This window comes from Camelus ferus, chromosome 23 (genome assembly GCF_009834535.1).
Source record: "Camelus ferus isolate YT-003-E chromosome 23, BCGSAC_Cfer_1.0, whole genome shotgun sequence".
NCBI lineage: Eukaryota > Metazoa > Chordata > Mammalia > Artiodactyla > Camelidae > Camelus > Camelus ferus.
The window spans coordinates 29,854,057-29,871,530 of record NC_045718.1 but is presented as its reverse complement, the minus strand read 5'-3'; the positions used below and the strand labels follow the sequence as shown (position 1 = coordinate 29,871,530).

General features: G+C 35.7%; 1 protein-coding gene across 2 annotated transcripts in view; it reads right to left on the bottom strand.

Moving 5' to 3' along the window:
- LIN9 (lin-9 DREAM MuvB core complex component) overlaps positions 1-17,474 on the bottom strand; it is a 50,873-nt gene that overhangs the window by 17,929 nt on the left and 15,470 nt on the right. For both annotated transcript variants that reach the window (XM_032466585.1, XM_032466586.1), the window contains 2 exons: positions 16,044-16,169; positions 10,382-10,539 (listed from right to left, as the gene is read on the bottom strand). In XM_032466585.1, the coding sequence (XP_032322476.1) occupies positions 10,382-10,539; positions 16,044-16,169 (284 nt within the window). The remainder of the gene's footprint in view (positions 1-10,381; positions 10,540-16,043; positions 16,170-17,474) is intronic.

Genomic DNA, 17,474 nt, shown 5'->3' with positions numbered 1-17,474 from the left:
CGTTATACGTATTACTAAAACTAGACATCAAAAAAGAAAAGATACTGTGAAAAAGAAACTCATTTATTTACAGGTACAATGATTTATGCATTGATATAAACAAGCAGCAATATAATTGCTTTATGGTAGCCTACTGTAAGCAATACAATGACTTCACAGTAGTCTAGCATATATATTAATGAATGCATCATAAAAATTTTTATGGCATATAGTTTTATAACACAGATTAAAACACTTATATTTTTTAAAAGTGAGGTATAGTTGAATTACAATATTATATTAGTTTCAGGTATACAACATAGTGATTCAGAATTTTATAGCTTATACTCCACTTAAAGTTATTACAAAATATTGGTTATATTTGCTCTGCTGTACAATACATCCATGTAGCTTATTTATTTCATACCTAGTAGTTTGTACTTCTTAATCTCTTTGCCCTATCTTGCCCCTTCCCAACTCCCTCTCCAGTAGTAACTGCTAGTTTATTTTCTGTATCTGTGAGTCTGCTTCTGTTTTGTCATATTCATTGATTTTACTTTTAATATCCCACATATATGTGTAACATAAAGCATCTTTCTCTGTTCGACTTACTTCACAAAGCATAACACCTTCTAGTCCATCCATGTTGTTGCAAATGGCAAATTTTCCTTCGTTTTTATGTCTGAGCAGTATTCCATTGTACATATATGTACCACATCTTCTTTATACATCATCTGTTGCTGGACACTTAGGTCGCCCATATCTTAGCTATTGTGAATAGTGCTGCTAGAACATGGGGTGCATGTATCTTTTCAAATTAGAGTTTTCATCTTTTCCAGATATATACCCAGGAATGGAACTGAAGGATCATGTGGTAATCCTGTTAGATTTATCCCTAGGTATTTTATTCTTTTTGATGTGATTGTAAATGGGACTGTTTTATTAACTTCTCTTTCTGACAACTCAATGTTAGTATATAGAAATGCAACAGATTTCTGTCTAATAATTTTGTATCCTGCAACTTTAATAAATTCATTGAGGAGCTCTAGTATTTTTTTGGTGGTGTCTTCAGGATTTTCTATGTACAGTATCATGTCATCTTGTAGTGACAGTTTTGCTTCTTCCAATTTGGGTTGCTTTTATTCCTTTTTCTTGTGTGATTGCTGTGGCCAGGTCTTCCAACACTATGTTGAATAAAGGTGGTGAGAGCGGGCATCGGTGTTCATTCCTGATCTCAGAGAAAATTCTTTTAGCTTTTTACTGCTGAGTATGATGTTAGCTGTGGGCTTATCATACATGACCTTTATTATGTTGAGGTTTTTTCCCTCTATACCCACTTTGTGAAAAGCTTTTTATGAACGCTGAATTTTGTCAAAAGCTTTTTCTGATTCTATAGAGATGATCATATGATTTTTTAATTCTTCAATTTATTAATGTGGTGTATCATGTTGATTGATATGTGGATAATGAAAAATCTTTGCATTCTTGGAATAAACCCCTCTTGATCATGGTGTATGTATGATCCTTTTAATGTGTCATTGGATTCTGCTTGCTGATATGTTGTTGAGATTTTTGCATCTATGTTCATCAGTGATATTGGCATCAATAACAGTGATAGTGGCCTGTAATTTTCTCTTTTTGTGATACCTATGGTTTTGGTATCAGTGTGATGCTGCCCTCTTAGAATGAGTCTGGAAACATTCCTTTCTCTGCAATTTTCTGGAATCATTTGAGAAGCATAGGTGTTAACTCTTCTCTAAATGTTTGGTAGAATTCACCTATGAAGTCATTTGTTCCTGGACTTTTGTTTATTGGGAATTTTTTAAAATTACTGATTCAATTTCATCAGTGGTAATTTGTCTGTTCATATTTTCTATTTCTTCCTGGTTCAGTCTTGGGAGATTGTACAATTCTAGAAATTTGGCTATTTTTTCTAGGCTGCCCATTTTATTGGCATATAGTTGTTCACGGTAATCTCTTATGATCTTTTCTATTTCTGTGGTGTTGGTTGTGACTTCTTTTTTCATTTCTGATTTTACTGATTTGGACCCTCTCTCTTTTTTTTCTGGATGAGTCTAGTAAAATTTTATCAATTTTTTAATCTTTTCAAGAAACTACCTCTTAGTTTCATAGATATTTCCTATTTTTTTTCCAGTCTTTATTTATTTCTGCTCTGCTCTTTATGATTTCTTTCCTTCTACTAACTTTGGGCTTTGTTTGTTCTTTTTCTAGTTCCTTTAGGTATAAGGTTAGGTTGTTTATTTGAGACTTTTCTTGTTTCCTGAGACTGGCTGGTATCACTGTAAACTTCTCTTTAAAACTGTTTTGCTACAACCTATATATTTTGGATTGTTATATTTTCATTTTCATTTGTCTCCGGGCATTTTTTGATATCTTCTTTGGTTTCTTCAGTGATCCACTGGTTGTCCCTGCTCCCTGGGGAGAACTCTACAATTGTTAATTATTCTCCCATTTGTGGGCTGCCCACCCTGGGGTATGGGTCTTAACTATAAAATGACTCCATCCCTCTCACCCATCTCACTGTGGTTCTTACTGGTAGATTCCAGTCTTTCTCCTCAATGGTTGTTCTGTAAATAGTTGTAATTTTGATGTGTCCATGAGGGGAAGTGAGCTCAGGGTCTTCCTTCAATACAAGACTTCAAAAAGTCTTGCACACAATGTTCTACATGATGAATACTTAGGTCATGATGATGATGATGATGATGATGAAACAAATATATCTCATATTTTCTTGCTATACAGTTACTACATTTCCACACAAAGACACTCACACATATATATAACAGATAAGTTTATTAACTGTATGGCATGATTATTATTTACTATTCATTAAGTGAAAGTGAATCATCATAAAGGTCCTCATTCTTGTCTTCACGTTGAGAAGGCTGAGAGGAAGGAGGAAGAGTAGAAGCTGGTCTTGCTGTCTTTGGGGGGCAGAGGTGGAGTACGTAGAAGGGGAGGTAACAGGCAGGAACGCTTGCTGTGAATTTATGGAAATACATCATAATTTCTATTTGACTTTTTTGCTTTTTCATATCTCTAAAAATGTTTCTATATGGTATCAGTGCTTCCATTACTTGCTTTAGTTTCAGTGCCTCTATCACAGAAGAGTCCATGCTATTAAAAAAGGCAAAAGCAGTCTTGAATAATTGGAAGTCTTCTTCCTGATTGTCTAATGTCAATTTGTTTTCTGGCACTGCTTCTTCTACATCTTCTTCCTCGTTGTCTGGCACTGATTTGGAAGCACTCATCTCCATCAAGTTGTGTTGTTAAATCCTCTGGTATGCTGTCTATTAGTTCTTGAAAATATCCGTATCTTGAAACCCTACACCCTCAACCTTCCCCCTGCACAAATCTACAATCTCCTTCATGATTTCCTTGATTGGCTCCGTCAGGCTTTTTCTGTAACAATGATATCTTCAATAGAGTAATCCAGATTTTCATGATGTTCTCGCTACTGGGGTTCTGTTCTATAGCATTAACAATCTTTCCCCTAGAGTACTGTGTGTAATGAGCCTAAAGGTCCTTATGATCCCTTGATGGCTAAATTATAGATGTTGTGTCTGGGGGTAAGCAGACTACTTTGACACCTTCCGAGTTGAACTCATGGGGTTCTGGGTATCCAGGGGTACTGTCCAATGTGAAAAAAAACTTTAAATGGCAGTCTGTTACTGGCAAGGTACTTCCTGATTCAGGGACAAAGTATCAATGAAATCAATCCATAAAAAGGGGTTCTGTTGTCCAGGCCTTCTTGTTGTACAACCAAAAGACTGGCAGCTGGTGTTTATTTTTCCCTTTCAAGGCTCTGGCAGTTTTATATGTAAGGGCAGTCTTGATCATAAACCCGACTGCATATGCAGAAACAGCAGAGTTAGCCTATCCCTTTCTGCTTTAAATCCTAGTGCTTGATTCTCTTCCTTACTAATAAATGTGCTTTGTGGCATTTTTTTCCCTGAATAGGGCACTTTGGTCTGCATTAAAAACCTGTTCAGGCAGGTATCTTTTCTCCTCAATGATTTTCTTAATGGCATCTGGGAACCTGTCTGCTGTCTCTTAGTTGACAGAAGCTGCTTCTCCTGTTATCTTGACATTTTTTAAGCCAAATCTCTTTTTTAAATTATCAAACCATCCTTTGCTGGCATTAAATTCTTCAGCTTTAGATCCTTCATTCCCTTTTGCTTTGAGTTGTCATATAATGACTTCACTTTTTCTCAAATCATATCAGAGTCCATAGGTGTGCCTTTCTTATAGCAATCCTACACCCACATAAAAGCTGTACTTTCATTAGAGATAAAAAGGTATTTTTTTAAAAATGCAAGGTATTTGTGCCTGCTGGCATAGCTGCAGCAATGGCTTCATAAATTACCTTTTTTCTTTTTTCTACAATGGTCCTTATACTTGATTCATTTATCTTGAAATGGTGGGCAATCACAGCTGAAGACCTCAATACATATGTACATACAGTACGTATCAAGCAATTCAACTTTTTCTTATAATATCATGGCTTTTCTCTGCTTCTTGGGAGCAACTCCAGCATCACTGTGGTACTTCTTATGGGCTTCATTGTGTTATTTAAGGTTTATGGTATTGCATTACATACAATGAAAAATACTTCAGAACTGTAAGAGATCACTTTTTACTGTAACATGCAATTTATTGGAGATGAACTGATCACAAAGTGATGATTAGGGTCATACAGCATTTTAAGCAGATATTTGCAACAGTTGAGGTCACTGCAATAACAGGAGGTTGCTATGAAGTTTTTACAGTAATACATTATGTACTACAGTTAATTTTATGTAGTTATTATTTAATACTGTATCTCTATGTTCTTTTACATTTCTCTCAACAGCAAATGTATAGTCTGTGTTTGTGGGGGTAAGTTTTGATAAATTTTACTACCGTATCTTATTAGCAGTAAATGATAAAACAGACTGTCTACATATATCTTATATATTCATGATGTATCTTTTTCCTTAATTTTTCCAATATTTCAAGACTAAAAGACTCATCTGCAAATTTTAAGTTGTCACACATCTCCAAAAAAATTTCCAATATGTTTATTGAAAAAAATTCATGTATAAGTGGACCTACATTATTCAAACCCATCAAACCCATGTTGTTCAATGGTCAACTGCAGTTGAGTCTTATTTTTTGAAGTAAATCCAGTCTGATAATCTTTACTTTTTAAGGACAGTGTTTAGTTCATGGACATTTAATATCATTTTAAGATAATTAAATGTAAGTCTACTATCGTGCTACTTATTTTCTACTCCTCTGTCCTTTCTTTCCTGACATCTTTTCACTTAATTGAGTATTTGTTAGTATGTCAAATTTAATTTCTCTAGTGGCTTTCTAGGTATACATCTTAGTATTTTAAAAAAGTTATTCCTTAAATGGATAGCTACATGTAAAAGAAGAAACGAGACCACTACCTCACACACATCATATACAAAAATCAACTCGAAACAGATTAAATACTTGAATGTAAGACCTAAAACAATAAAACTCCTAGAAGAAAACATATGCAGTATGCTCTCTGACATTGGTTTAACAATATCTTTCTGGATATGTCTCCTCAGGCAAGGGAAACAAAAGCAAAATTGAACAAATGGAATTACATCAAACAAAAAAGTTTCTGCACAGCAAAGGAAACCAACAAAACAAAAAGACGACATACCAAATGAGAGAAAATATTTGCAAATCATATATCCAATGAAGGACTATATCCAAAATATATAAAGAATCCATACTCAACAACAAAAGACAAACAACCCAATTAAAAAATGAGCAAAGGAGCTGAACAGACATTCCTCCAAAGAAGACATACAGATGGTCAACAGGCACATGAAACCATTTCTGGTGCTGCTACTTTCTGTACTCAAGGTTCCATCTGCTATCATTTCCCTTTAATCTGAAAACTGCATTTGACATAATATCTAGTGTTTATTTTTTTCCCCATGAGAAGTCAGTTGCCATTTATATCACTGTTCTGCATATAATGTTATTTCTCTATGACTTTTTTTCAAGATTTGTTCTGTATTTTTTCTGTATTGTGTCTAATTATGGGTTTTGTATACCTGTAGGTTATATGGCTTGCGGTTTAGAGTATTGCGGATCTGTACTTTTTTTGTAATCAGATTTGGGGAGGGTGGCCAAGATGGTGGAGGAGGAAGACTTTGAGCTCACCTCTTCCCACAGGCACACTAAAATTACAACTATTTACAGAGTGATTATTATGAGAAAGACCAGAAGACTAGCAGAAAAGATCTTCTACAACCAAAGATATAAAGAAGGAACCACAACCAGACAAGTAGGAGGGGCAGGGACGCAGTATAGTCAAGAACTACACTTCTACATGGGTGACACACAAAGGAGAGGATAATTACAACTGCAGAGGGTCTCCCCAAGGAGCAAGGGATCCAAGCCCCACGTGGGTGTCTTCCAATCCGGAAGTCCTGCACTGGAAGACAAACCCTCAGAACGTTTGTCTTTGAAGGCCAGCGGGGCTTACATCTGGGACAGCCAGAAGGCTGTGGGAAATAGAGACTCCATTCTTAAGACTGCACACTAAATCTCACAAGCTTTGGGACCTAGAGCAGAAGCAATAATTCAAAAGAAGCCTGGGTTAGACCCACCTGATGATCTTGCAGAGCCTCCCTCACAAGCAGGAGGTAACTGGAGCTCACCGGGGGGATAAAGACACTGGTGGCAGCCATTTCTGGGCGCTTGTTCAACCATGAGGACTCTGGTGCTGGCAAGAGCCATTTTTCAATCTTCCCTCTAGCTTATTAAGGCTGGGACCCAGCCCCGCCCAGCAGGCTGTCTGCACCAGTACTGGGACGCCTCAGGCCAAGCAGCTAGCTGGGCAGGAACACAGCCCCACCCACCCCACCCACCAGCTGGCCAGCCATCCAGGAGTCCCTGATCCCACAGCAGCTTTAGGCCCTGGCCCTGTCCACCAGAGGGCCCAGGTCCGGCCACTGACACCAAGGCGTTGCAACAGTCCCAAGACCCCCTAGGGCCCCGCACCAGAGACCCTGGGACCTGGCTTTGCTCCGGAGTGGGCCAGCAGTGGCCAAGGGACCAGCCTCACCCACTACTTGGCAGGCACCAGCCCCCAGACTCCCTGTTTTCTGGCACCACCCACCAAAGACTAACTCTGGGACTTTCAGGGCCCTGCAGCCAGAGACCCTAGGAGTGGCTCTGCCATCAGTGAGCTAGCATTAGCCCCAGGACCCAGGCCTCACCTACCAGTGGGTGGGTACCAGCCTGGGGACTCCCTAGGCCTTGGCCCTGCCCCTCAGCAGGCCGACACCAGCTCCAGTACCTCAGGCCCTGCAATGAGAGAACCCCGGACCTGCCAGTGGGCAGGCACCAGCCCTGGGATTCCCGCACCCTCACCCATCCAACTATGGGTAGACACCAGCTCCAGGACCACCAGTCCCACAGCCCACTGTGTCAGAACCAGCCCACAAACCAGCAGGCATGGATCAGCCCCAGTACCCACTGAGCCCTGGCTCTGCCCACTGGCAGGCTAATACCAGCTTTGGGACACCTTGGGCCCTCAGCCAGCCACTGCAGGAACTCCTTCAGTCCACCAGTGGTGGGACATTAGCCCAGGGAACACCAGGGACTTTGACCCACAAACCAGCAAGCTGGCAGCAGCCACTAGATACCCTGGCCCCCTCAGCCAATAGCCCAGGATCCAGCCTCACTCACCAGCCGAGATACACCAGAACCCCACAGACAGCTGTGTCAGGAACTGTCCCAGCCACCAGCACCAGATCTGGGATCCTGGCCTATAACCACCCACACCAAAACCCAGCTCCGCCCACCAGAGGGTCAGCACTAGCCCCAGGACTCCCCACCCGCTTTCGCAACCAGCCACCTTGTGACCCAGCCCCATCAACCAGCAGCCCTCCACAAGGCAGAGTCGAGCAACCAACCAGAAGGGGGCCAGCCACACCTACCAGAAGGCCTCCAAGTAGTCAGCCCACCACAACAGAAAGACCCAGGCAGCCCATGCAGGGGGCATCCAGAGCGTATAGCTCTGGTGACCAGAGAGGAGTGCGCTGCTGGGATGCACAGGACCTCTCCTACAAAAGGCCACTTCTCCAAGGTTGGGAAATGTAACTGATGTAAGTGCAATCATTATGACATATACCTTACAGTGCTGTATGTCAATTATATTTCAACAAAACTGGAAGAAGAAAAATTAAATCTTTTGTCTATCTATGTGCCATTATGCCTCTCTTCTCCTTTTAGGGACACTAATTACATATATACTATATTGCTTAATATTCTCCTACAGGTCTCTGGGGCTCCTGTAATGCTTTTTCCATTTTTTCCCTCCTATTTTCACAATGGATCATTTATACTGATCTAGTCTGAAGTTCAATGACCCTTGTTTTTGCTGTTTCCAATATGCTTTTAAACTCGTACAGAATTTTTCTTTTCAGATACTATACTTTTCAATTTTAAATTTGTTTTATCTAAATAATTTCCACTTACCTATTGAGATAGCCCCATTAATTTATGACCATATTTACATTTAAGTTATTTTTTTATTTATTTCTTTTTATTATTTTAAAATTGAAGCATAGTCAGTTTATAGTTTGTGTCAATTTCTGGTGTACATACATTTGAGTTCTTGAACATGTTTTATAACAGTTATTTTGAAACTAATTCCAATGTCTGAGTTATCCTAGCATCTACTTCTACTGATTGCTTTTTGTCTTGACTACAAATCTTGTTTTCCTATTTCTTCATAGGTCTAGCAATTTTTTTACTGTATGTTGGACAGTGTGTTGGACATTTTCTGGTCAACAAAAAATTACAAGCAATTCTTTTTGGCCCTGTCATACTTGCTCTTAAATTTTGTTAGAGTTAGTCTGTTTCAGTTATGAAATTAATTTAGAGCATCTTCATTTCTTAATGAGGCCTTCTGAATTTTATATAATTTTCATATGTCACAAAGTCATATCTTTTGGGTTTTCCCCCCATCTATTTAAAAATGTAAAAATCATTCTTATCTTATAGACCATATATAAATAGATGGCAAACCACATTTGGCCCACAGGCCACAGATCACTGACACCTCTTCTAGACCAAACGGAAATTTTAAAAAGTTCTAGTAGTTGATTCCTACAAAGCTTCTCTCATATGTTGATACATCCAGACCCATTCCTTTTCTCCACTGTAACAAGAGTAGCTACTTACAGACCCTCTGTAAAATTTTCAGCCTTATCAAATAATACTGCCAGTCCTTAAAATTCTGTGGCAATTAACTTTTAAGGATTTCCTAATTGGGTCTATGTGTCATTCTACTCATACCAGCATTTCTCTGATTAGTAGCTACGTTGTAGACTTTGTGTCTGTACTTATTTATACGGAATTTTTAGAACTAATATATTTTTTTCAGGAATGCCATCTCTCCCTTACTCTATCTCCATACCCATTCCTAGACTAATTTTGTTAAGAGAGAGACCACATCATCTATAACTTCTGTACATGGTAAGTTATTACTAAATCCATTCTTCTCTTTTCTATCTGCATTTCATATGCATGATACAGTCTCCTCCCTGTTATCCACCCTTCCTCTTCATTACCCATTTTTACAATATGATGGAAACATGTACCACTTTTATAGCCAGAGAAAAAATTATATAAATATGTAATTCAAGGTTCCCTTTCTTTCAAAAAATATTCCCTGATTAATGCAACCATTTTCAAACCCTTTCAGTACTATTACTACCCTACCTACCCACATAACACCTTGTTATTTCTTATATTACATAAATTATAATTTTAATTCACCAAATTATTAAGGATTAACTTAAACTTGAGGTTTTGGTGGTACTTTCCCTCAATACTGAAACTGAGGTGAACATATAGAGTCACCATCTACAAATTGACAGTTTAATTAAATTTTGTAAAAGTGTAAATTCTGTCTACTGAATAATTTTGTTTTATTCAGTCATTAGAAATGGACTATTTCTAAACTCAAAGATCATGAGAACAATGGTGTTTGTGAACTAACCAGGTAAGACTGGTTAGAAAGGAAAAACAATGATGTGGAAGCAAAAACAGAATTCAAAATTTTAAAAATTTAAATAATACACTTATTCCAGTGAATTTTAAGTTTCATCTTTAGGGTAGTTTGCTTTACTTTATGTTGTGGTAGACATTGCTTTGAACAGGTACACTTTCATCCAATTATATTAAAAAACCAACTTCACAGATGAAGGTACAGTAAACTCTATAGTATACTGCTACAGAACTAAGGTTAAGTTTTCTAAATTTAAAAGCCAGTGTCTAATAAAGGCAATCTTGGAGAAAAATTACAAGTCAAAATAGTATTAAGCTTATCTTCACTTACCTGTGACTTTGGTTCCAATAACCAGAGGCAAAGGAATTTCATCTGGGAGATCCTTGAATTGTGAAACATCTGCAACCTTCCTTTGTTGTAAGAGCCTTATTTTCTGCCGTTTCTGTTTTAATGCTGATCTCTCTTCCTCAAAAAATGCAGAAGAACATCTAGAATAAATTATAAAAATCATATAAACTGATAACTGTCCTATATGAAAATTTCAAATCAGACCATCCATCTCACTACCCACTTTATTCCTCTCATTCTTTCGAGGACTGTATTTAAAAATGGGTTCTCAGAAATAATCATTTTTTTCTTTAAAGTAAATTACCTTTATATCTTTTTAAAAACAGGACCTCGCAAGACTGAAAGATACACAAGTCTAGATTATTCCTTCCTACAAAGCACGAGGATTTGTTCACCATCCTTTGCAAAACTGCATTTGGATCCCAGGTCTCCTCTTAAGAACAAAGTTCAATTTCAATATTCTATTTAGAAGAACATGATATTTTCCCAGGGACTCAGTGAGCATATCAACATAGGAATTAAAGATAAGACTTGCCACTGTGTAAACTTTTAATCATTACTTCCTGCCTTGAAGTATGATTACTGAATCTACTCTTATTTTTAGGCTTATCTTACTTCTATTTTCAAATTCTAGGATAAATTAAAGGTATTTAAATACAGCTTTCATGCCACAAAATATACATTGTACCACTATGATACGATATAAAAATATCACTACAGTCCAGATAATGAACATATGAATGCATCAATCAGCTCCCCAAAGTTTCCTTGTGCCACTTGATTATTCTTCCTTTGCTTCCTCCCACTTCTATATCCCCATTTCTCAAGCAATCACTAAGTTGCTTTCTGTCATTATAGTTTCTATCTTCTAAACTTTTATATAAATAGAATCATCTAGTATATACTCTTCTGTCAGGCTTCTTTCAATCAGCATAATTATGCTAAGATTCATCCATGTTGTTGTATGTATCAATGGTTCATTTCTTTTTACTAAGACACACCCTATTCTATGGCTGTATCACCATTTGTTTACCCATTCACCTGCTGGTGGACTTAGGGGTTATTTCCAGGTTTTGGCTATTACAACAAAGTTGATACGAACACTTGTGTGTGAGATTTTGTATAAACATATGCTTTCATTTCTCTTGACTGAAGTAGTGAAATGGCTGGATCATATTGTCAATGTTTGTTTAACGTTTTAAGAAAAAAAGGAAGATATACAGATGGCAAATAAGCATATGAAAAGATGCTCCACATCATATGTCATCAGGGAAATGCAAATAAAACAATGAGACACCACTACACATTTATTAGAATAGCCAAAATCTGGAACACAGAAAACTTCAAATGCTGGTGAGGATGTGGAAAAACAGGAACCCATTCATTTCTAGTAGGAATGGAAAATGGTGCAGTCGTTGGTGATTTCCTGCAAAAGTAAATATTCTCTTATCATAAAATCCAACAATCATGCTCCTTGATATTTACCCAAATGAGTTGAAAACTTATGTCCACACAAAAATCTGTTCATGGATGTTTACAGCAGCCTTATTCATAATTGCTAAAACTTGGAATCAATTGAGTTCTCCCTCAGCAGGTAAATAAATAAACTTGTACATCCAGAGAATGGAGTATTATTCAGCACTAAGAAGTATGAGCTATCAAACCATGAGAAGACATGGAGGAAACTAAAATTCATATTACCAAGTGAAAGAAGCCAATCTGAAAAGGCTACATTCTATATGAGTCCAATATATGGCATTCTGGAAAATGCAAAGCTATGAAAACAATAAAAAGATCAGTGGTTGTCAGCAGTTCGTGGGGATGGGGAGGGATGAACTGGTAGAGCACAGAATATTTTTAGGGCAGTGAAAATACTCTGTAAAGTATTATAATGGTGGATATACGCCATTATACATTTGCCAAAACCCATAGAATGTACAACACCAAGAGTGAACTCTAATGTAAACTATGGACTTTGGGTGATTATGATGTGTTGATGCAGGTTCATCAATTGTCACAAATGTACCACTCTGGTAGAGGACACTGATAATGGGGGAGGCTATGTATGTGTGGGGGCAGGGGTATATGAGAAAGCTCTCTATCTTCCTCTTAATTTTGCTATAAACTTAAAACTGCTCTAAAAATTTAAGCCAGAAGTAAAGAGAGAAAGAGAGAAAGAGAGAGAGAGAGAGACAGAAAGAGAGAGAGAGAGAAGAGAAGAGAAGAGAAGAGAAGAGAAGAGAAGAGAAGAGAAGAGAAGGGAAGGGAAGGGAAGGGAAGAAAAACTGCCAAATTGTTTTTTCAAAGTGGTTGTACCATTTTATACTCCCACCAGTGGTGTATGAGAGTTCAAGTTTCCCCACAGCCTTACCAACACTTGGTATACCTAGTCTTATAAATTTTCAACACTGTAGTTTTAATTTGCATTTTCCTAGTGACTAATTATGTTGAATGTCCTCTCAAGTGTTTATTTAATATCCTATATATTTGGTGAATCACCTATTCAAATCTTTTGCCAATTTGTTAAATGGGATGTTTGATTCTTAATACTGAATTTTCAGAGTTCTTCATAGATTCTGGATATACTATACACTTTCAGCAATGAAATTTTATTTAAATAGTATTTTTGCATAGTTAGTACATTTATAGGCTTCAAATTTAAAAGATTCTAAAGGCACTGAAAACTCTTAAATACCTGTTCCTATTTTGTCTTCCAGAGGATCATTATTGTAAGTTTTGTACATGTCCTTCACTGATACTTTAGGCATATACGAGCAAAAAATGCCTATGTTCCCTTCCTATTTTTCTCAAATAGCTACAATATGTTATGTTGTATATTTTGCTTCTTAAAGTATCCTAGCAATCACTTCCATATCCCTACATAAGAAACTTCCTCTGATTTTAAGTTATGATTTCACAGTATTCAAATATATTGGGGTACCACACTTTAATTAAACATTCCCCTATTTATGGACATTTAGGTTTTGCCAATCTTTTGTTACTACAAATAATACTGCAAAAAAATAACTTTGTACATGTCATTTTACCCATGCACAAGTATTTCTGTGATCTAAATTCACAGAAGTACTAGATTAAAGCATATGGAAATTTGTAAATTTGATAGATATTACCAAATTGCCCTCCACAGAGGTTATACAAATTTAATCTCACCAAGAAGAGTGACTTTTTCACCACACCACTGCCAACCCAACGTATTAAAACCTTATGAGCTATGTCAATCTGATAGTTAAAAAATAATACTTCAGCATACTTTGATTTTATTTTCTCATTATGAGTAAGATTAAACTCTTTTCATCTGTTTGAAAGAGCCATTTCTTTTTGCTTTCCTACAAACTGTCTGTATAAACAGACATTTTTATTATGGGTTATTTGACTTCTTTTATTTTTTACTGATCCATAGTTCTTCACATATTAGGAAATTAATCCATTGTCTGTGATAAGAGTTACAAATATTTTTGTTGTTGTCTTTTGACTTTGTTTATGGGTTTTTGGGGGGAGGGCAGACAATGCAAAATGTTATTATTTTTATGAAGTCAAATTTACTAATATCTTCTTTTATAGTTCCTAGCTTTGGGACCTGTTAGAAAGACCTTCTCCAATTCAAGATCAAAGAAAACTCTCCTATAGGTCCCCTTAGTAGTTTTACTGATTCATTTTAAAACATTTGAATCTCTAATACTTTTCAAATCTTTCCTGGTATAAGGTATGAGGTATGAAACCAACCTGTTTTTTCTTTGATTGCTTCAGAGTGGTCTCAATAGCCATTAAATAGTTTAACCCAATTCTCCCCTATATGCCTGAGGTGCCACCACTGTTACCATGTATTAAATTCCTGTAGACATCTTTGATTCTATCTGTACTTTCTCTCCTTTTTAATTCATCTCTCTAATCATGTACCACTACACTACCATTTTGATTATGATCATATTATAATCTATTTTAATATCTGATAATGGCAGTCTTCCTTATTACTTCTTCAGAATCTTCCCAGATCTTTCTGCTTGATTTCTCCTTACATGTGAATTTTAGAATTAGTTCATCCAGTTGGGAAAAAAAAGGCCTACTGATATTTTTATTGGGACTGATTTTAATTTACAGGTTAACTTAGTATGCTGTGTATTCTTATCCAAGATCACGTATATATTCCCAGTTCCTCATTTGTATCCTGCACATTTCTTGTTAAGCTCTTTCTTGGTATTTTATTTTACATTTTTTAAGGATATTTCAAAAAGTATACTGTATCAATAATTTGTAGTGTCCCTTGACTTCCTCAGAAAAAAGAAAAACTACAAACTTTTGTTGAAAATAAAGACTTCATTTCAACTGTTAATCTACCTTGATGAAGTAAAGACTAGAAGATTAAACAATGTTATGGTAAGATAACACAGAATAAATTACCAAGAAAAATATTATAACAGCACTCAAACAAACTGCAGAATTATAACCAAATAATAAAATAAATAGTGACTAATACCTCATTCTGATGGACAATAATTAGAAACAGTGTAGTTCAATTTACTCAAACATGTAAAGTCACAGCAAAAACCCTCAAATGGCCTAATTACCAAAGACCATAAATTACTGGTATGAAATACACTAATATATCACATTTTAATTTGTTCTTATAAATAATGGAAATATTTTAAAAAATCATCTTTCAATATAAGGGATAAAATATAATAAAGTATTAGTTCAATTAAAAGTTCTCCATGAATTTCATTATTGTCTATAGAAATAATTAAAACTAAATTCCATTTCTACTTGTCCAAATCACTTTATATTTACAAGCCTTCCCTGAATTCCCCCATCACTTAAAATGAAAAAGACTTACATATGCTTTTACTAGGCAGACTGAAGTAAAATGAGAACTTACGATCTAACATATTGTAAAATTTCACTCAAAAGTAATACGAGGTTTTCTGACGTGTTAGGAAAACAAAATAACACTAGAAAAGGAAAAGTAGTTTCACATGAAAAGCAATTCTCAGAAAGTAACATATTGGATATATTCATTTGACTTCTGTTTTTATGTAAAGTAAAACATGCATTTGTGGAAAGGCTCTTGAGGTGATAAAAAGTTGTACAAAAGAGAATAACAACGTATGCATAACCTATAGCTTCATTAAATGTTTTTTAGTGCATTCTTAAAATTTTTTGGGGGAACATAGTGGGGCATAGATAATGTGACAAAATTACATTAAAAAATCTATGATCTGAACAAAAATGAAACTGTGCATTTAATTTGTAAGATGCATAAGTACAAAAAGCATCTATATTAACATTGGTCAACAGGATATATTTAACACATAATTAATTATTTTTTTTAATTGACGCTCAGTCAGTTACAATGTTGTCAATCTCTGGTGTACAGCACAATGTTCCAGTCATGCATATATGTACATATATTCGTTTTCATATTTTTTCCATTAAAGGTTATGATAAGATATTGAACACAGTTCCCTGTGCTATACAGAAGAAACTTTTTAAAATCTATTTTTATATATAGTGTATTCTTAAAAGTTATGTTTGGTACCAATCCTTTTGAAGATGAAAAAAAGCAATGTGGTAATGATACTACCAATTAATTTATTGATTTTATTTTAAACAAAAACATTATTTTTACCTCCGTGGTTTCCCCATAAGCCGCCTGATTTTTCCCCATTCTACTCTTGTTAACTTTCTTGTTTTCAAATTAGGAAAAGATTCCTTTAGACATACACAGAAGTCATTGTCACCTTCAAAAAGTGGTCTGTAAAACAGAAATGATATTTTAATAGTTAACATACAATGTGTTACTTAAAAGACATAAAATTCAAAATATGCATTCCAATTTTCAAAACATCAATCACAAGCCACCAAACTTTTACTTCTACCCAAAACATATATAAAACAGGCACAAATTCCAAGTGCTAAAATTAAACTAAATCCTTTGCATTTATGAAATAAATAATGTGTAAGAAATATCGTCTGTGCTTGAGGTTTCAGGAGACATTGATTTTTGCTAAGTCTCCTACAGGGGTCTATCCTTTGAGACGCTATCCTAGCACTATCATTATATCTGGTGAGGATAAACAATGTTAGCTACAAATGATCTTTGTCCCAAAGGGAATACCATCACCAAGGAGTTCTCTTTCAGATTAAATCAATTTCAGAAAACTGGGGGACTTAAGAGGGTTAGATTAATTCTTGGGAAATCTAGAACTCAGTCATATTAGGACACCCTGAGAACTCTCTTAAACCTATGAAAAAATTTTTGGACAAAAATAAAACAATTTTATCAGCGTTTGAGAAACCAGGAACCAGTCTTAGCAATGATACATGAATCTCTTGAGCTTAAATATGCATGTTTATGAGATTCACAAGCCTCAGGGTAGGCACCTGGTGAAAGCAGAGAAAGGAAAAAAAGGTAAGTAGCCAGCAAAGGAAGCACCACTGACTGACATGGATTAGATTAGATTAGATTGTGGTGGATTAGAAATCAGAGTCTTTCCTCAGTAAATTGTTATTGAATAACTGGATTTCACCCAAATCTCTTATTATGTTCTACTTAAACAGTTATTTTATTTTTTAGAATTTTTTAAAACTTTATTGAGTTATAGTCATTTTACAATGTTGTGTCAAATTCCAGCGTAGAGCACAATTTTTCAGTTTTACATGAACATACAAGTATTCATTGTCACATTTTTTTTGCTGTGAGCTACCACAAGATCTTGTATACATTTCCCTGTGCTATACAGTATAATCTTGTTTATCTAATTAAACATTTATATATAACTAAAGTGCATAAATATTATCCCCAAATACAAAGTACAGAATAGAAACTATCCTAAAATTCTTACTCAATTATTATTACCATTAGTAACTGTTTCTCTACTATTATACTAGCATTTTAAATCTTGAGATTTATAAAACAAGTCCCATTCACTGCCAACAATGATGCATGTTTTAGAGTATTGTCACTCCATAGCCTTGGTAAATTAGAACACAGAAATTATACTTTCACTTTATTTTTCACAAAAATGTATAATAACTTCTTCCCAGAAAAGGAGAGGAG